This window comes from Lagopus leucura, unplaced genomic scaffold (genome assembly GCF_019238085.1).
Source record: "Lagopus leucura isolate 7727_CA_CO unplaced genomic scaffold, USGS_WTPT01 Super-Scaffold_1, whole genome shotgun sequence".
Taxonomy (NCBI): domain Eukaryota; kingdom Metazoa; phylum Chordata; class Aves; order Galliformes; family Phasianidae; genus Lagopus; species Lagopus leucura.
Window position 1 is genome coordinate 12,481,966 of NW_024962250.1, and position 20,750 is coordinate 12,502,715.

At 45.2% G+C, this 20,750-nt stretch overlaps 1 protein-coding gene across 3 annotated transcripts; it reads left to right on the forward strand.

The window, feature by feature from the left end:
• Nucleotides 1-465: 465 nt before the first annotated feature.
• BMF (Bcl2 modifying factor) lies at nt 466-18,370 on the forward strand. Of its 3 annotated transcripts, none has more exons than XM_042872905.1 (5): nt 466-526; nt 1,803-1,967; nt 2,915-3,235; nt 4,202-4,365; nt 17,449-18,370. In XM_042872905.1, exons 3-5 carry the CDS (start codon nt 2,920-2,922, stop codon nt 17,548-17,550), a joined length of 582 nt encoding a protein of 193 aa, XP_042728839.1. In that variant the 5' UTR covers nt 466-526; nt 1,803-1,967; nt 2,915-2,919; the 3' UTR covers nt 17,551-18,370. The 3 variants fall into 3 exon arrangements, with proteins under 3 accessions (XP_042728839.1, XP_042728849.1, XP_042728831.1); XM_042872897.1 differs by lacking the exon at nt 466-526 and adding an exon at nt 1,131-1,181; XM_042872915.1 differs by lacking the exon at nt 1,803-1,967 and having other exon boundaries at nt 493-526.
• The last annotated feature ends 2,380 nt before the right edge of the window (nt 18,371-20,750 follow it).

The window sequence follows — 20,750 nt, forward strand, 5'->3', positions numbered from 1 at the left end:
GGATCCAACGTCATTCAGGCTCGGGCCCCAGCTGCTCCCCGAGGCGGGTGCTCCCGCTCCCGTGCAGGCTATCCCCGTGTTCCGGGGCCACTGAAATTATCGTTTTCTCCCCCGACGACGGGTGGCGCGCGTCCAGTGACGCCGTTCACCTAAGAAGACGCCAACCCCACGCTTAGAGAGGCCGAAGAGCAGAAGATGAACGGCAGCACTTCCAGCAGCGCGGGGCCCGGCCGCGCCCCCGGAGGCCAAGCCTGCATCAGCCCGGCTCTCCCCGCTCTCCCGCCCCTCTCCTCAGCCGTTCCTGGGCGGCCCCCTCGCGCGCGGCGGCGGGTGCCGCTCGGCCCCCCCGCTGCCCATTGGCCGCCGGGCGGGGGCGGGGCGCGCGCGGCATGGGCGGAGCCGCCGTCAGCTGTTCGCGGTTCGCCCGGCGGCGGCGGTGGCAGTTTGGCGGCGGGGAGGCGCGGTGACGGTTCGGCTGCTGGGGCGCCCCCGTCCCCGCGGGACGCCCGGCCCGGCCCGCTCGGCGGTGAGTGCCTGGGGAGCCTCCTCGCCGCCAGGCCCGCGGGCGGCAACGCGCTGGAGCCGGCGTGACAGTGCCGCCGGGGTGTGGGTGCGCCTCTGGGTAGCCCGGGCGGTGCAAGGCAAAGCGGGCGCGGCGGGTTACGTGCGTGTGCGCCCGGGGCTGCCGATCGCGCCCCGTTGCCCCTGCGTGGGCACCGCGTGCGATTCTCGGCCGCCCAGGGCTCGCTTCCTTGTAGGATAGCGGCATGAGTGGGACTGGGGAGGGGCGCGGGACCGAGGGAGACTGGGGCGGCTCGGAGCCCCTCGGGCTGCGGGGTGCCGAGGGGAGCCCCGGCCGCCGGAGCCGGGATCGTCGCTCGTTGGGGAGAGCTCCAGTGTCGTGGGGAGGGAGGAGTTAAGGCGCTGTCGCTGCCCGAGCGAGAGCCGCCGGCTTTGTTTTGGACGCTGGCACGCACGTGTGCTGAGCCCTCCCCCGGCTCTGCCGCGCGGTGTCAGCGCCGGCATGTGACCGTAGCACGGAGGAATCCCATTGACGCGCCGCTGGGGGAGCGCGGCCGGGCGGTGAGTCCGCCGCTGCCCCGGGTGGCTCTCGGCTTCGGCGGCCGCTGCTCGCTGAGCTGTGCTCTGGGCTCTTGGGAAGAACTGAAGTGAGCTCTAGGGTAAGTTGTCCTCTACGCTGCGTTGGCGCTCTGTCTGCAGCATTTCCGAAGTGATCTGAAGTCTTCCTCAGCTGTGGGAGGACCAGTAAACCTTGCTCTTTGTAACCTCCTTTTGTGCCTTTGTTGCACTTTATTGTGATGATCGTGTGTGTCCCAGTGGGGCCATGACGGATTACACTTGGCAAACCGTGCTGTGAAGATGAAAAACGCGGTCATTTTTGCCTCTCTGTCAGGAGATGTGCTCCCATGGCAGAGCTGGCAGAAGATCTGTGCCGCCGTCTCAGGACCCGTGACTCCCTTTGGTGCTCTGCCCTTAAGCTGTTGATGAGGTTGTTGTGAATGTTACACGAAGGCAGCGCGGCTGTCATCCATCCATGGTGCTGCTGTCCATTCTGCAAGCTTCCTTTGGCACTGGTGGAGGGCCATGTGAGCTGCTGGGGTGCAGTAACCCAAATATATGCCCATCAGCTGAGGCCCTGTGCACACAGCTCATGCCCTGGTCAGGCCCTTTGTCTTTTCTCACATGCTGGTGTGTCAGTGCAGCTCACCTGGGGGGAGATGGGAGATCCAAGGGGAGCACTGAACGCATTCTTATAAAATTATTATTAATGTCTCCTTCAGGCTTGAAATTCCTCTTGCTAGTCTTCCATTCTGTTAAATGCTTCGCAAACCAGAGCAAAGGAAGAGACGTGAAGAGTTGAATTTCACTGCCTTGTTTGGAACTGGGTGGAAATCCTGGAGATGGATCTCTTAGGAGACTGTCTTCCAATGGGGTTAGATGCACAGGTAACAGTAAAGGGACTTGTGGCTTTCTGGAAAATCTGCTTCTAATTACTGTATGTTTGCAAAGAGCTCTGAAACAGTGATTTAGGGTTTGAGTTCTTTCTTCCACCATCTTTGTCCCATTTTGTGCTGCAGCAGAGCTCAGGAGCATTTGCTATGGTGATTACAGAAGTCCTGCTTTAAAGCCTGACACTGGCAAATGTGTTTTTTTTGTTGTTGTTGTTTGTTTGTTTTCTTTCTTTTCTTTAGTAGTAGGGCAAAATGACACACTGACAGTGCATGTAGGATTGAGGGTAAGAGGGGTAGTGAAGTGGCTGTGTTGCCAAGTTTGGGACATGTCTTGAGTTAAGCCAAGGGAAGAAGTGGGAAGCTGAAGGGAAGGTTGATTTATACTGGGAAGCTGTGGAGAACTTCACAGGAACAGCTTTGCCAGATCTTGTGAGCTTTGCAGCCACCAAGGTTTCTTAAAAACTTGGCATCCTTGTGATTATGAACTCTACTTCAGCAGATGGGGGAAAAAGTGAATGGGGCCAAACATACAGTTCAAGTAGAGCATGCCAAAGCAGAGCAAACCCCAAAGAAGCTGACTGGCACAAGACTGTTTGAGGGATTGGTGTTGTTTTTACAACCAAGTGTCTTCAGCTTCTATGTGCTGAAGTTGGGGGTTGGCTCCTGCCCTGTGACCAGCTGTGGGATTGGAGCCCTGGGTGGAATATCAGACATGTGAAATTTGGCTCTCTCTGGCCAACCACACAGAGACTTTCTGCAAAGCCCCAATCTTTACCACTGAGTCTCTCACCTCTCATGCCCACCCAGATGGACTGCACTGGGAGGGAGGGGGAAGCAGATGTGGAAGCAAGAGCTGTGTTTTACTGTCGGAGCAGAAGGCATTGTCTCCTGGATGTGATTCTTGTGTCTTAGCTGTTTCCTTGAATGTCTCTTTATTGCAGGAGCAATGGATCGCCCCAGATACCTGGAAGAGGACTATTCTAGCCTGGATGGGCTGGACGATGACGTGTTTCACTCTGATGACTTTGGACTTGCAGGTCAGCCTGGTGAGATGACTGCAACTGGCATTTTCACACAGAACCAGTCCTACAGCTGCCTTCTGGGGAGGTTTCAACTATTTCCCCTCACACACTGCTGTGGTCCCGGTGTCAGGCATCCTGAGCAGCAGGACAAGGCAACTCAAACACTCAGCCCGTCCTCTTCCAGTCAGGATGTTATGTTGCCTTGTGGAGTCACTGAAGAGCCCCGGAGACTCTTCTATGGTAAGAGCACTCCAATGTCACCAGCTTTTCAGCAAGGAAACTGTCCCTTCAGCATTTCCCCAGCCAGACAATTTCTTTCATTAGAGCTTTAAATTAAAAGACTTAAATTATTTTGCTTTTGTCCTATTCCCTAAAGAGTGGCAACTTGTATTTTCTTACCCTTGCTTGTCACTGCAAGAACTAGGCACTTGCTGATTGCTTCTGCTGTACTTGATACTTCCACTTTTTTTCTTTTGCACTTTATTCTGTCAGTTTATTTTGCTGCCAGGCATTAAAATGTTCACCATCTGTCATATCCTACCAATTACCTACTTTTTTTTTTTAAACCTCTTGTGCTACTCATCCACATAAGAAAGACTCCTGAAGGTTTGCAATGAAGAGAAGAAAATGCAAAAATTCCCACTTAATGGTACAGACTTCAAGCTCTTTACTGGAATTAAACTTGTTGAATAAGTAGCACTTTACTGATAACTGATGGGGCACCACTCAGTACTGTGTATCCAATCCAGCTTTAATTCAAATCAGTCCCACTGAACACTAGAGAAAACAACTGAGAAAAATCTGAAGGAAAACATACAGTAACCCTTAAAGGGTTAAACTTAAGGCAAAGATGTTGGAAGAAATGTAAAATTGTCATTAAAGAAAAAAGAATACCTCTGCACTTGTCTGAACCATAAACAAGCAAAAAGAGCCAAGTGGAAGATCCTACCAGTCATTTGATAACACTGATAACACAGTGTTATGCTTAATTGTTATAAAACTAATTAAAAGCCGAGCAAATTAAATTTGTACTGCATGCTTATGGTATATGCAGACATTGTTTGGCTTCAGAAACTGGACTTTAAAATGAGTTAAAAAAAAAAATAGGATTATGTGCAACTCTTTCTGTATGCCTGAAGTGTAATACTGAATAAAAGAACTATTCTTTGTGCTAGAAGAATGACTCTTCTGGTCTCTGTTTTGTAGGGAATGCTGGTTACCGCTTACATGTCCCCCCAGTTGGCTTTGCATTGGATCCAGATCTCCAAGAAGAGCCTCAGGAAGGTCAGCGGGAGGCGCGTACTGAGGTGCAGATTGCACGGAAGTTGCAGTGCATTGCAGACCAGTTCCACCGGCTCCACATACAGCGGGTAGGGTGTTTCCTCAGGGGAAGGTGGGGTATTTCTTATCTGAGAGTGGTGCTCCAGAAGACTGGCTCCAGGCTTTGGCTAAGCAAGCTGTGGCCTAAGGCAGCCATAGGCTGCCAGCAGTGACAAAACAGCATGGTATACTTATGTATTTTGCTCATGCTAGATTGATGGCTCTCTTTGAAAGATTGATAGGTAGAAGGAAGAGCATGTATAGAACTGCACTTATTGTCTGGGAAGGTAGCTGCTGTTGTCTGCTATTCCAGCTCTCCTGGTTCATCAGCAAAAGGGTCACGGATGCTTTCCCTAGCATTTTGCTTTTCTTCTCTGCTATCCTTACCACCAGCATCATGTTTTCTGTGATACAGTTGGTTGGCTGTGACTTGTGTAAGTTCCTCATCTTGGAGATGACAGCAAGCCTAGAGTCTGTTTTGGCACTTTTGTTGTCTAGGGATAGCTGTCTCAAATATTAGAGTGTATTATGATCATGCTAGACTTGATAGCAACTCCTCTGTGAGACAGTCCTAGCTATTATCTCAGACTTGTGACCAACTTCCTCACAACAAAAGACAGCTGTAAAATGCCATCAGGTCTGAAAAACAGAATCTTGTTTTACTTTGCTTTAAAAAGAAAAAAAGAAAAAAAAGAAAAAAAGAAAAAAGAGCTCTGCTGTTTTTTAAAGAAAGAAAATAAAAGCAAAGTCCCTTAAAAATCTAGATTCTTTCTCCGTTCTCCCTCCCTTCTCTACTGAATGGTAAACAAATAGAAGTTCCAGCTGTGCAGAGTTTGGTGACCAGAGTTTGGCAGCACTTCCCTACTTGTATGCAAGTCCAGCAAGGTGTTGCAGTGTGTATCCAAATGTGCATATGAAGAAGTTGACACTTGCTGACTTCATAGAGTGACAAGAAGCTTATCTCATTCCAAATGTGTTGGTGTTGTTAACTTGGAGTCCGTTGTAATTCTTCTCAAAGGTAAGTGAGGAGCTCTGCCCTGATCAGAGGACGTGGCTTGTGGCAGGGCAAAGTTTTAGTTGTCTCTGTGATAAGAAAGAGAAAGGAGAAACAGGACTGTTCTTAAAGGAAGGTTAAAGCTGTAACAGGAAGATTAACCTGTAGAAAGGTGGATTGGGCTATGAATGTGATTTTGCAAATTACAGAAAACGATGAGCAACCACAAGCTTTTTAGCATGTGGTGTTGGTTGAAACGGGGTTTTCCCCAGCGCCACCTTTTCATCACAATAGCTATCTACAGCCAGATTGTCTCCGTGAAGGGAAGGCTAATGTCTCCAGAGCGGAGGAGCCCTGGAGTGAAGTGGTGGAACTGGTTGTAACTTGACCCCTTGCATCTCGGGGAGCGAACCTACCTCATATCTATGCCTTGGAAACGCATCCAAGAATGCCCATCCAAAGCGGCCCTGTGAAGCTGCCCCTGGTCTGGCTTTTGCTGCTCTCGGGCTGCGGGTAGCTGCCAGCCTCCTGCGCTGCACGCAGGGCTGCGGCGAGGGCTGCCCGGCCAGCCCAGTGCGTGCCGGCCAAGCATGTGGGAGAGTTAGTAAACAAAGGCGTCCGCCTGCACTACCCAATCCTGCAGCCAGCGGAGGAGGAGCTCTGCTGCCTTTGTTTGAACTGGAAGAGCAGCAAGTTGTAAAGGGGGGGAGCTGTTCAGCCATTTACATTTGAAAACAAAACCGAAGAAATCCAGAAACGTAGCCGAGGATGGAATAGTTCAGCCAGTGGTTCTCCACAGCCCGACCCTGGGATAGGCCTTGGCATTTGCATCTGCTTGGGGGATTCTTTCTTGTTTGTCGGGGAAACTAAGTACTGAACCACATACTAGTGTCTGAGGCGCTGTTCCCCATGGAGTTTTTTGTTGAAATGTCCAGTCCCCTCCAAGTCCTGCATGGAGGATTTCCTATGGCTTTTGGTTTTGGTTTGCATGCAGCCCCTGTGTCCTGTGTGCAGTGACTTTTTCCAGCCTGGCACTGAAGAAGCACGCAGTCTGCCTCTGGAGAGGCATGGAGTGGCTTACAGTGTGCTGTGGGGCAGTCTGAGACACAGAAAACCAGGCTGTCATCTAGCTTGCTGTAAAACTGAACACAGATTTGGATGCCCCATTCCAACCTGTCTCAAACAGCTGGTCAAAACCAACTTTCCAAAGTGATCAGATCCCAAAGAATCAGATCAGATCTAAAGAATCAGATTTAGAAAACCACAAGGTTAGTCACACCAATGTGGTCTTGTGAAGTCCTGAGAGAGAGCAAGTCTGGTTTTCAACAAGCTGTGCCTCTTCTTGGAGACTACAAAACATCTTATCTGTGAACTTGTGAAAAGAAAAGGTATGCTCTCATTCAGCAGGAGTTAGGAAAGACTTTCAGTGTTGGAGTAAGTCACGTGGCCAGCTCAAGATTTGCCCTCACTTGGCTCTTCAGTTCTGTGAGACAATCCAGCAGTTCAGGTATGGCTCTCCTTTTGCTCCTGGAGCAACAGGGCTGTGTTGACACAAGGACTGCTGGTTGTTCTCTGGCCGTGAGAGGAAACTGAACAGGCAATTGCTGCTGAGGTTGACGTCACTGAGTTGTCATTGGACTCATCTGCATGCACAATCTAACCCCATCCCACACTGGGGGCCCTAGAGAATCACTGTTATCTCTTCCCTGTGCTCGCTGGCTATGTGGTGTTTGTTTTGTGGTTCTTGGCTATGCAAAAGATTTTTGGGTATGCATCTTGTAAGAATAAGAAAGTTGGCTGCACCTATGCTTGCTTTTGGCATGTACACCATTTTCAGGGTTTTATTTGCTAATAATGTATTAAACAGAATACAGTGGTTTAAAACCTGACTTTTTAATCCTTAGAACAGTGCTAGAGCAGTAACACAACATTCCCTAGCACTCTGTGGCTTTAATCTTTTTAAGGTGCTGAATTTATTATAGGAAAGACTTGAGCAAAGCTCAATGTTTGTGAGCATCAGAGCCCTGCTAGAGGTTAATCCAGTTTCAGAAGGGCTCTTTAGAATGACATGCAAGACCATCTATGTTTTCTAAAGCTCTTTAGGGGTAGCCCTTACCTGTCTGAGGCTGTGTAGCCTCATTCCACATTTCTTGCTCTGCCCCTTTGAAAACAGTGCAGAGCTGAGTCATGCTTTTTATGGGAGAATCAAACAGCAGTTGCATTCCTCTTCATTTGGAGCAAGCATGCATTTGCTGTGGGATCTGTGTGCCTTCTGTCTGAGTTGCTGACTGTTGTCCAGCCTGTGGCATAGATTGAAGGGTGCATTTGGTGGTTATGAGGAGTAGAGCTGGGCTTAGAGTCCCTATTGGTCAGTCAGCAGGGATGTGTTGCTTGTGCCAGGCTTCCTTGTCCATAGCAACAAGTGCTCAGGCTCTTCCACAGGTCTTGAGTTCAATTGACCTCTCTTGCTTTGAGGAGAGGTTTCAGCTTTGCCTGACAGTAAATTTAATGATCTGCTGCGCTGCTGGGTGGAATGTGAGTAGAAAATACGGACTGCAGCAGCACTGCAGAGCTGCCCTATAGGAGAATGTATATTATGTAAGACCGAGGTGGATGACACTGTATATCAGTATTACATCCCTCTAGTTTGACCTGTATCCATTCAGACATTGAACACTACAGGTTTTAACAAATAACTATCACATCAAGCGGCAGCTTTGAGGGGACTGTTTTTTTGAGGGGACCATGTCTTCTTCGTAGTGATCACTTCATGGGGGAATGAAGTTGTGTCTTTAAGAGTCAAGGAGTAGTAGCCTTGAACCATTCCGGGCTCCAGTCCAAGCAGAGCCACTGACTTGCTGTATGACCTCAGACAAGTCTCTTGACCTCGTTGTGCTTCAGTCAACCCATCTGGAAAGCTTGGTTTAAAAAAAGCTGACCCTCAATGAGAACCAGATGCTGAATCAGAGCTGAGCTTTCTTGAGTAAATAAGTGCATTACAAACAACAACAAAGCCCCTTTCCAACACATTAGGAGTCCTGCAGTTGATTAAGATATGCTGACCATGCTCAAAAAACCTCCCATGAATTTAGCTATAGAAAATTTTGCTTCTGACAGTTCCCAACTTGATTCAGCAGATAACTCTTGCTGTCACTGTGCAGTGAGCCCAAGCAATATGTGGAGTCTGGATGCCTGTATCCCTCAATTGTGGACATGCTACCAGACTTGTACCAGTTGTCTCAATTTAATGATACTGAAAATGTATGGGAGGAAATGTTGTTTTCCTTTGAAAGTGAAACTTGTTACATTTTTGCATATTTTTTCCCCTCTGTGTCTCATGAGAATTGTTGGGGCCTCCTGAGATACCTTTGCTTACGCAAAAGGGAGCCTGGGTATCTTGTCAGAAGCTTCTTAGTTCAGCATAATGGGTATACAGCACTATCTGTGCAATTGTTATCCAGAACTTCAGCAGCCTTTCTCCATTTTTGTCTCATAGTTTACTGGGGACATTCAGGGAATTTTTAACTTAATTTTTTAACTGTTTTTTTTTTTTTTTTTTTTTGTAAGTTCACCTTTACATGACTTTACATTTTTAAAAAAGTCAGAAAAGACTTTAAATAATGTAGAAATTCCAAAATTGGCCTGCAGCTGAGCCTGTAGCATCAACAACTCCTTACTTGTACCTGCAGTCTCTCTGAGACTTGGGGTAAGTGCTTTCATTTATTTCCCGAATAGGTTTGTACATCTCAAGATCTCTGCTTCTGGCTACTGTGGGCTGATCTCTGCTGCTGCTGTAGAAAGCAGTGATCTTCAGTTCAGCTTTGCTGACTGTGGGATTCACGTTGGTGCAGGGCTTGAGTGTCTGGTCAAGTGTGCAGGAGCACAGCATGGGAGATTACCAGGCTAAGAATTCTGGAAGTGGGTGAGCCCAGTGTAGAGGATGGGAGAGAGGCAGAATATGAAATGGATAAAATTGAGAGGCAAAGCTATACAACTGGAATAGTAAGTCTGAGGAAAGGAGTATGCTGGGAGAGGAGTTCATGCAATTGATGGAATCAGGATCTTGATATGGGGAAGTGGAGGCAGATATTTTTTTGGCCTGATTTTATTAGATTTCTTCAGTATCATTTGCCAAAACGGTAAAAAAGAGGTGAGCGTGGAAATGCACCTTCCCTTACACATACAAATGGCATGGCAACCTGTTGCCTAGCACCTGTTCTGATGCTTCCTAAATCCTGCTGCCTGTGAAGCTGATTATTTGACCTTAGGTTAACAGAAACTTGCTTGACCCTTTTAGTTCTGTCTTGAAATAAAATACTTTGTTGCACTGAGAATGAAAATGAGGAGCAAGAACACAATTATGCCGCTGTATAGATCCATGTTTCTCCTATATTTTGAATTTTGCATATAGTTCTGATTTACTTTCTTCTAAAAATGAAACAGCAGAACTGCAAAGGGTTCAAAGGCAAAGAAAGATATTAAAATCTCTCTATGAGAAAAGAAAATGGGCTAGGACTGATAAGCCTAAGAAATATACAAGACAAAGCAGCAATATTAATCTGAAATCAGAAGTGACATGAAGTTGCAGATAAACTTGATACTCCCAGTACAAGAACAAGGTAAAATCAAGTCAAAGAGACAGCTCAAAGTAAATTAGGTAGAGTTTTTTGTGCAATAGATAACTCTTGGACTCCTTGTCAAAAAAAAAACAGACTGTGCATCCCAGTGCTTTACCTGGGTTCAGGGGTAACTGGAACAAGTTTATGGCTACTGAAAGGGTCACTAGGTAAACAGAAACCAGATCTGACTCAGGAAGTCGTAAGCTCAAAATAGTTAGATGCTGAAAGAGTATTAGGGGGAGCTATTGCATGTACTTGCCTTCTGCTTTTCCTCAGGCAGCCACACAAGGCTGCTCTTGGAGACTAAGCTGTATGAACTCAATGCAGCAGTTGCATGCAACTGTTACACATTAATTTTATAAAGAAACAAAACTTCGGTGTCAGCATAATCTATTCTTTTTTTCTTTACACTTTCATCTGACAAAAGATTTAAGTATATTATGTTTGTTTTTGTTTTTCTCCTGCTTGAAAAAGTGGATAATGTTAAAAAAGCAAAACTTCTTGCCTGCTTCTAGTAGAGGAAATGGGCAGAGAATAAGGGAGCCTGGTGACAGGAAAGAAGTGAGGACTGCATAACAGGCTGCTGGGAATCCCTCCTTCACCTGGGGTACTTTCTGGCACTAGAGCTACAGTCTCAAAATATCACAATTGCCCTCCATTAAAAAATGCAAAGTATTTTTGGGGACAGTACAAGTGATATACAGTGAGCTATTGTACAGTATTTCTAGCATCGCCTGATGCATTTTTGTGTGGTTTAAGTAGTGTACGGTGCTTCTTGTTCTGTGAAATTGCAGTGTTTTTTTGCAGGATGTGCTGCATTTCTTCAACTCTCACAGTGCCGTGTGACCTGTGGCAGTGATAATGTTCTTTCTACTCATAACAGTGCAACAGCTGAGAAATCATTTTTCAATTTAGGAACAGTTGCACTTAGTATTGCACTTATTTGTTAGTGTGAGAGAGTAGAAAACACAGGTTAAAACTTGTCTGAGATCATGCAGTGATCACAGATGGGAGCCCGGCGATTGGGCCTGCAGTCAAATTGCGTAGATTGGTTGATCTTATTAAGATACTGTTGTTTCTTAGGGGGATGATGAGATGCTTGCAGTGATTATTTATGGTAGGAGTGTGCATGTTTGCATTTTACACAATTAAATTTTATGGTAGAAAGATGGGGAAGTGAGGGTCCAACTGCAGAGTTGTCCTTTGTTTCAAGCCACTGAAGGGGAATGTCCCACTAGCCTTTTATAGTCTGTTTTGTTTTGCTGTCTTTTTTTTTCTTGGTAGCTACCATTGCCAGTGGCAGAGTAATCTTTCTGAGGACCACGCCACAGCCAAAAGAATAGCAATCTAAAAATAAAGCAGTGAGGCAACTTCTGTTACCCCAAATTAGTCTTTATGATGTAACCTGTTACCCGAGGCTGGCGATGGAGAGCTGCAGCTATCTCCAAGAGGCCCCGGAGCAGCAGCGACCCCCTGATGGCTGTGCTGACCCCAGTGAGAGAGGAGGCGAGGGCGCAGTGCGTGAGAATGGATCTGCCGGGCAGTATTTGTGCTGCGGCTGCCGTGTTTATATCGCTCTCTAAATTTAGCCTGTGAGTCATCCGAGCTGCTGACGAGAGGCGGCTGTGCCCGCAGGCTGCGGCTCTGCACCTGCCTGCCCCCTGCTCCCCCTGGCGCGGGGCAGCGCCGCCGCTGCGCTCATCCCGCTGGACTGTTGTCTTGCAAAACTTCCAGAGCTTTGCTTTGCTGGAAGCCTGAGGTGTGCTGTAATCACTAGGGGGTGTTTCCCGTGCACTGCACAGTGTCTCAAAGCGAGTTTAAATGCTAAGAAAACAGATCTGGCTCCACTGCCTGGCTGCCAGGTGCTCTGCTCCTGGGCTCAGCCTGCACACCAGTGGAGGGGTGGCCTGGATATCCGTGCCACACCTTGGATCCCAGAATGGTGGGGAGCGAGCCCTGCCCAGGCACAGCTCTGAGGGCAAGGCAGCACCAGGTGCAGCCTGTGGAAATACAGGACCCTTATTTACCTTCTCCTTCCCGCCTCTGTGGTGGAAAATAACTCTCTGTGCCCTGGGCTGGTGCTGTGGGCCTGGGAACGCGCTGGCCGGTGGCTGCCCTTCCCAACTCACAGTCAGCTGGCTGTTGCCATGGCGCCTGTCTGCTTCCACTTCCTGCAGGCTCAGCCCAAGAGGAAGGCACAGGCCAGCAGCTGCCTGCTTGTTTGTGAGCTACAAGACAGTCCCGGAAGGGCTCACCTGCACCCAAAGCAGGTCTGCGCCTGAGGCCTGCTGATCAGGCCAACGCTCATCTTCGGTGATCCTCCTGCCCCACACCATGTCCCTCCCTGCCACGTTTTCCTGCTCTTGTGCAAGGAGGAGAACCCTTTCTCTACAGAAGCACGCACATTGCTTGTCTTGCTTTGCAAAGTCTGCTGGAACTCTGGCTGAGGGAGCCTTGCTCAGGAGAATGCCTCCCTCAGCTTCAAATATTGCCCCGTTCAGCAGAGCCACGGGCTATGCGAGTCAGGACATTCCCTGTTCTCCCTCTGTGCTGCCATGCTCTTCTTTCTGTTCTCTGTTACTGTCTTTTTTTTAAGTACATGCATTATTCTTTGGTCATTAGCAATCACAGCTGGAAAGACCTGAACTTGATTTCCATTTCTCTCTCCAACTGCGGGGACACCTTCTGTAACCTCTCTTGCTGTGGGGACTGTGACTTTCTAGTCTTGGTGAGCTGAAGCACATTTTGTGGTAGCACAATGTGCCTCCAGCCACCTGGCAGCCAAAACAGCCCTCAGAGATGAGTCAGCAGCTGTTCCCGGTGTGCAAGTATTCTTGTTTTCAGTGAATAAATAAAAACTCAACAACTTACTGCTGGTACTTGTATTAGTCATTAAAGAAAGAATGATGTTTTTATGTGCATATATGCCAGTATTCTTTTGGTAAAATATTGCTATTTATGTTAGTATTTTAATCCTTCCAGTTAAGATAGGATCAAAATTTGACCCTTAACGATCTCTAAACTGTGAAGTAAAGTCAAAAGTTGCCCATAAGCTGAGGAGGGCAGGCAGGTGCACAGTTCTTTATATGTGATAGGAGTGTGCTATATCCACGTATAGTATGTGCATATATGATGAACATATTCTTTATTTTTCAAGGATAGTAATGGCTCTTTTGTCAGATGATATAGAGTTAATCTTTTAAACGTTTATGCCCAAGGACTCAAGGAGCTGGCACAGGGACAAAGTTTTCTTTAAGTTGTATTACCTGTACTGATTTTCCTTTGAGCACCATGTTCAAGGGCTTGGAAGGAGTAAAAAACTTTTGATATCTGGAGTGCTGTTCGACAGATGGATGTCTGTATACTGATGGCATAAAACATATTAGGAGTATTAACTCTGAGGAGGGAATAAATGTCAGGTCAGTTGTGCTCCCTTTAATTTGCTTCCAGGAAAATTGTTGTCACTTTTTTGTTTACCAGTTTTCTGGCTTTTGTCAGCGCAGCTCATGGTGTAGGCTTTGCTAGTGTGCTGTTGGTGCTGCACGGGACACTTTTCCTGTAAAATGCTCTTTCCTTGTGACTCATTGAAGCATTCATGCTAACATCTCAGACAGACAGTCTCTTAAGGATATCCCTTTAAAAAGCAGCTGCAATAGGAAATGTTTTTATGTGTTTCCAGCTTTGTGTTGACTTACTGTTTTCACAACTCTAGTCTTGGTTAATGTAGAGGGCAGAAAGTGCTTCTTTTGGTCTGAGGGAAGAAAGTTCAAAATGTTTGTTGTGCTTCTGCTGTATGCAAGTAGCAAAGTGTTCATCTCTGATACTGTGTTGTAGCAGTGAGTCTGAGTGTTGAAATGATCTGATGTGGGTTAAATCACTGTAGCTAGGTTTAGGAAAAATATTGTCTTGCACTGCAATGGTCCTGAGTCTGAGGAGACTGTAAGGATTTACTTATTTACTTGAAACATACCACATCTGAAAAAAATTAGATGCAGAATTCATGGAGTAATTCTCCTGGTTTTTCTGCCCTTCCTGGCAGCTGAGTTATACCACAAACACCAAAAACAAATCTATAAACTTGTCTCCCCAAAAACCCCACCAAAGGGAAAACCACCAGTTCTGAGATATTTGAGTATTTTGGTTTTGGCAAAGGCATTTCTAGGGAAAAGCTCCTGAAACTTGTGAAAAGTACTTTTTTTAGTCTCAGAAGTTCTTTCCATAAATTGGTTTATCTATCTCTGTTGCAAATTATATCTACCATTTCCATTCTGTGGCTCTTATCCCACACTGAATTGGTGCCACAGAGAGCAGATCAGCCCTGAAATGAAACCATAATTATGAAAGCCCTGTTAGCTAGGCTTGCCCCTGATGGAAGCAGTCCATCTTGCTCTTCTCCTGAGGCCACCTTGCCGTTGTGCTGGCACAAGCAGCAATTTGACTATGTGATGGCGTGGATCAGATGAGTTAGGATGGCCTGATCAATAGTAAAAGTAGCTTTTTTTGACAGTTCTGGCCTTGATCATTTTCCTGCTCTGTTTCCCTTTCCAGTAGCAACGCGAGTGAGGACAATGCAAGCAGACCACTTCAGTCTGCAAGCCAGTGAAAGTGTGTGTGAGCTACGACTCCATGGAAGGAAATGCTGGCTAAATATGGACCCAGAAGGCCTGTGGTCAAAGCATAAAACCTAGAAAGTTGTCCTTGGCCTGCTGGAAGGTTGTAGGCAGTGAGTTGTCTCATGCTCAGTTTTTTTCACTTCAAAACAGAATGAATGATGCCAATATCCTTCATAAAGTTGTTTGAGATCTTAGTTTTTGTAAGCAGGGGGAAGCAGGTCGAAATGGTTCTTACTGAGTTCTTCTTTGTATGAAAATCTCAATGAGTGTCTCCTGCAAATAATGAGAAACACTTTAAACTGGAGAAAAAAGAAAATGCTTTACCAAAAAAGTAGCTCAAGTAGGCAGTGAAATTAACACAGTAGAGTGTGAAGTTTTGAAAAGTTTAGCATTTTAGCATTAGTGCTTTTTAACTTCAGAATTACTTTTTAATGTTAGAATTAGTGCTTGTGATACCACATCCTATTTGCTGTCCTGCATATCTGTAAGTATTCTGAAAATAGAGATCTAACAAAAAACAGGAGGAGAGGCTCTGTCCTTCCTCTGTTTTTCCCTTCTTTACCTATCATAGCAAATAACAGTTGTTTTTTCTGAGATGCCATTTAAAACTGCAGGAGACAGAATATTCAGAAATCTGCTGTGGTTTGTGAAAAGCAGTCTCCTACATGAACTGGGACATTAAATACCAGGATTTTTCCACATAGTTGTCCTTCTGACAGGGTGGTGTAGTAGAAATTGCAGATACCAAATCAGCTGAGATGTATTTCAAGTTTAGCATCTTTAATCATGATTTTGAATCTCTATTACCAGTTCCCTGTAATACACTTATCTTCTCTTTTGTCTGCCAATGAAATGAGATAATTTGCCAAAGTAACCAGATTCCTTTTGGAGCATCCGTAGTATGTTTGTCCACTCTGCTCTCCAAGTATAGTTCAGTGTTTGCAGTAATTGCAGACGAAGGTCTTGTGTTTGCATGCTGCTTCATTGACATGTTACCATGAAGATCTAAAGGAGCATTCAGCATAAGCCATAATGACTTGATAAATGCATGGTATCTAGATGCCGTCAGAACATTTTGGTCCAAATGTATGCTTGAGCAGGTTTGAAAGTGTGGAGGAGGGTGAAAAAGGTCTCTGGAGTTTGACAAGGAAGGACAAGCCTGGTCAAACTGAGAAGCAAGCAGCAAAACAGAGAGCATCTTGCTTTCTGAGGACAATTTAGATGTTTGTAACCCAGCTCTAGAGGATAGTGTATAAAGACCTTTTTCATGTAAACTTAGCCATGTTTTGGCAGTCTGTATGGACTGAACCCTTTGGACTGGTTCCTTAGAATTAGATGATACCAAGCTCTTGAGTTGCCATCTGTGGCACATGCACCAAGCACGATAGTGTTAAAATGTGTGATTAGATCTGTGTGAACTCTTCTAAAACCAGGAGACAAATAGGTAAGACTTGAGGTGAAGAACGAACCACTGCTAAGATGAAAGATGAGCACAGGTTTTCTGAAGCCGTTTCAGTACGTAGCTGTGATACAAATGGCACAGACCTATTTGTGCCTAAATATGAATATAACTTAATATTTGGGATGGCTTTGGAGAGCTCATCTCTAATACACTAACCCCCGTTGCAGCTCTCCCCTATTTGTGATTACATAAAGAACGCCTTACAACCACGTTGTTCTGCCCTGTTGAGCTAATCTAAGTTGAAACATCTTGTTCATATAATGTGCTTCAGTGCTCTTTTATGAACTCCTGTGTACTGAAGCAAAGTTGTTGGAAGTCAGTCTTCTGATTCCTTGTCTGCTGGGGATTGGGGGAGGGGGGAATCGGGACTGCTTTGTTTTGTTTTCCAGAAATGATCAGTCCTGCTTAACAAATATGGAATTCTGGATGAGAAAACAAAGCCTGACTTCTAATGGAGAGCTGGTTATTGAGGTGAAATAGTATCCCAGGGTGAGCAATGTAAAGAGAAACCCACCTGTTTGTGTGAGATGTCATTAAAGTGCGGGAAGGTGGGGGTATAATGTGAGCCACTTTTGCAAGGTGATTACACATAACAAAAGAAGGGACAGTGTCCCTGCCCCAGAGCTGCATTATAGAGTGCTGTGTCCCCCTGAAACTCAACTCCCATGTTTCTTCCCTGACAATGGGACCTGAAATAACCTCTTGGTTTTGGTTTTTTGTGTGTTTTCAAGTATGTTCTTGCTTAAGGTTTAATTGGCTCCAGTCAGTAGGAAAGGGCTCCAAGGCTGATTATTTATGGCTTACTGTCAAAAGTGGCTATAAAAAGGGCAGTATTATCTTGGAGATGCTGGGAAGGAAAATGTGGTGGGGGGAGGGTGGGGGAGTGTGTGTGTGCACGAATGTGTTTTCTTGTACTAGATGAAATCAGAGTTTTGCTGTCTCAGCAGTGTGGTTTAAATTGAAGATTAACCCTTTGACCTTCACGGTGTCAAATCACTTACAGATGGATCACCAGTTATATTTTTACTTTTTTTTACTTTTGGGGTGAAGGGGGGCTTTTTTTTTAAAAAAAAAAAAAAAAAAAAAAAAAAAAAGGTTGTTTGTTCATGCAGCTGGGGCTTTTGAAAGGCTCAGAAGCCAATCTGATTAAAAACAGCACTTGGCTAAACTCTGCAAAATCCTACAAGCAAAAAAAAAGTTTAATCCTCTTGTGCACAATGCATAAAGGATCTGCTCTTTTCTTTTTGTAATGTTAGAGCTACAATTATTTCTGGAGAACTTATCATTTCCCTCTCTCCTCTCATCCCTTGCTGCACCCCCTTGTTATGCTGATGGGATTAAAGTGTCTGCTCTTGAAAAGTGTAACTGAGTTGTTATTGGAAAAGAGAAGTGGTATGTTGCAATTCTAGAAATATAAATAACTTTGTTTCAACTGTTCTCTACAGCATCAGCAGAACAGAAATCAAGTGTGGTGGCAGCTTTTTCTCTTTCTACACAACTTGGCCTTAAATGTGGAGGCGAACAGGAACCGCACTGGGCAGAGGTGAGCTTCACCCACCTGTTTCAGGCCACATCCAGTCTGCAGGGAGCACTGAACAAACACTGGTTCGGGGGAGAGACATGCACACCGCCGGCCGGATGTGAGGACTCTGAAATTCTTATACTCGTCTTCAAGTTTGGGGTTTTATGGACTCTTCTTTGCTGCTCCCTGCCTTGTGAGGTGGGGAGCTCTTGTCCAACACTGTCGAAGGAAAGCCAGAATGTGGATGTGTTTGGTAAAGCTTGCTGCTGGTTCCCCGCACCGATAACCTCTGTGCAGGAGAGGCAGGTATTAGGCTAACAGTTTCCTCTGCCCTGTGTGTCACTCAGTGATAGAGTGCAGGAGAGTCATTTTGACTGCTAGTTAAAAAGGATGTCTGAGGACTAATGACTTTGAACATCAAACGTACTTTGGGAATCTTCACAAGCAGAGATGATTCCTCCATGATGAAAGTTCTTTTTAACAACGAAAACATTTCAGTAGCTTATATTCAGCAGGTTACTTGTTTTCTGAATGGATTTATTTCTTTGCATCTTAAGTGAGGGAAAATCACAAAGAAATACAATCTCCTCAATCTTTCCATTGGGCACCAGTTGCAGCTCTCTCATATGAAGTTATTCTTTGTCATTGCTGCCAATACACCAAACTGTTTCAGTAGAATGTTCTTGAAAACATTCCTGGAGTTATTGGTGACTATTAACTTCTGTCCCTCTTCACTTCCAATTGAGTACTCACAATACCCATAAGCCAGCATGAAACTAAAACCATGGAATATGACACATGTCATTTTTTCTACAATGCTATTGTAAATGCTTTTATTAGTTTTATGATGAGTGGTTTTGTTTGTTTGTTTCTCCCTCTTGTCACCATAATGTGGTTGGTTGGGAAGGCTTAGGTCCCAGGCGTCTGATTAGAATTGCTTTAGGATTTGATGTGAATGTTAACTAGCAGCTGGTTTGACACATACACTGTACAAGCAATTTGTCCACTACTCCACTAAGTAGTGTTTGGAGGCAAACACTGACCAGCAGCAATAATATTACTTCATGAGAGACCTTCTAGTGGTTCCTACTTCATATGCACTCAGAAATTTGTCCATGTGATTGACACTATTGGACCAGCAGAGGAAAATAACCCTACCAAAACGATGCAGCCTTACAGATCTAAGGCTTCCTCTGTGCAGCCTTAAATATCATTAGTTCACAAACCCAGTGGTAACTAAGGTAAAATATTAACAGAAAAAACAATACAGACTTCATTTTTCAGACCACTTCCATATCTCCACTGCACCTTGTTGTAGATCTCAAATTACAAAACTAGCTTAAGGAAGATCTTTCCAGAGATTTGCTCTTTAACCCCATTACAAATGTTAACTTCAGCTGTTGAGAAATTTTTCTATCGGTTGACCCTGAAAAATAGGCATTACTGTAAGAGAAGAGTAGTTTACTTGCACATACACTTTCTCCTCCATTCCTCTCTGCATATCCTTTTATAATTCATGCTTTCTCTGGTATTTTGTATGATGTCATCAATGCACTATAGTGTATGGTAACAATTTGCTGAACACATTTAAATGTGGACTTTCTCCCTCTTTTCCAGCCGCATTTTCTTTATCTGCATCCTGCTTTACTGTGGCAAAATGTGCTTCAGCTCCCCGAAAGAGGTCTCAAAGCCTTTTTCACTTTCATATATTCACAATTGCTCTCGTGCAACATAATGAGAGTTTGTGAGAAAAGCTTTTTTTCTCCTTTTATGTTATTTTTTTCTAGCTAGGGCTAGAGTAATATGTTTGTCCAGGATGATTAATAATTCATGCAAATGAATCTCAAGTAATATTTTAGGGGGTGGGTTTTAGGATGGGGGGAGGTTTTTGGGGGGAGGGTGTTGTTTTGGTTTTTAAATTGTTTCTTTAAGCATGTGCACTACAGAGTTACCCAGAGGGATACAAGTGCTATCTGTTGCCAACTATGTTGCAGCAGTATGAGAAGCCAATCTCTACCCATGTTTTACAGAGATGAGGTTTTCCATACCTTGCTTTGCGCAGTCTGCTTGGAGTAAATGCTGTTTATTGGAGAACAAGGACTTTAGTGGGGGCGAAAGCCTGAGGGGTAGTGTGAGAACAGACTGAGTTGGGGGCCCCTAAGAAACTGGATGCTAAGGGCAAGACTCCTAAAATAGGAAATCTTAAAGAGGCTGGAGTGAGTGTGCTGAGGCTCAGGGAGCAATGCAGCTGTGTTGCCAGCATGCTCCAGGACTTGATGCTTGCATTTTCCCACTGGGTGCCATGGCTCCTTTATCGGGCACAGTCACAGACCAGTAGGTCAAAGCTTCATCATAACAACCCCACAAACTATGAAGGACTCAACAAGTGCATCTGACGCCTAAAAAACGTCATGAGGTTCCTGCTTCCCCTCTGCTTTGTCTTGACTGCGAAACAGGCCAATAATACCAGTACCTGCTCTGAATACATAAGCTGGAAAGTAGGTCTGGTATTGGCACTTTCTGGTATTGCAACCCTACCGGTTATTCTAGGACATAACTGTTCTTAACACATGTGGAGAAACAAATACCTGAAATTGTTCAGCAGTCAGGCTGACTGCCTGAATAGAATCACTTGGCTCAGGGAAAGACACAACTTTGCCAGTCCGTATTTCCCATTGTAACAACAAACTTATCAAAATTGGTCATGCCAAGGTCTTTAGTTAAAATCTCCTCAAACAACAATACTTCATTGGAGACATAGAGCTACTCCTAGACAAAGGCTGACTTCCTGCAATACGCATGGTGGTTAATGTTGCCAGAGATTTGCAACCACTGATAATATATTTGAATTATATTCCATATCTGCATATCTTGGAGCAAGGAAATACGCTCTGTCAACCCAAAATTCTTATTTTGCTCTTTGTAGACATTATGGGGCAGTCTGGTTTTTCACTTGAGGAAAAGGAGCTGTTTCATGCTTACAGTCTCACCTACTTGAAGAAATAATGGGTACTTGTTATTTATTTTTTCCTTCTGGCCTGGTCAGATGATTCTGTCTTCTCTGGAGGGTGAAAAAAAGATTTCACATGTTTACTAACAAATACACAAATGTGCATCACTCGTGATCATCCTTTTGTTTGACACCCATCCTGTGTTTGTAAGGACCGTTCAGCATGCATTGAGATCTCAGAAAACCTCTTACAGTGTGACCACAGACACAGGCCA

Excerpts from the sequence above, each read along its gene's own strand:
- BMF (XM_042872905.1), top strand. The coding sequence starts at position 2,920 with ATGGATCGCCCCAGATACCTGGAAGAGGACTATTCTAGCCTGGATGGG. Across the intron at positions 3,236-4,201 it reads GCCCCGGAGACTCTTCTATG|GGAATGCTGGTTACCGCTTA; the intron begins GTAAGAGCACTC and ends TCTGTTTTGTAG. Across the intron at positions 4,366-17,448 it reads ACCGGCTCCACATACAGCGG|CATCAGCAGAACAGAAATCA; the intron begins GTAGGGTGTTTC and ends TGTTCTCTACAG.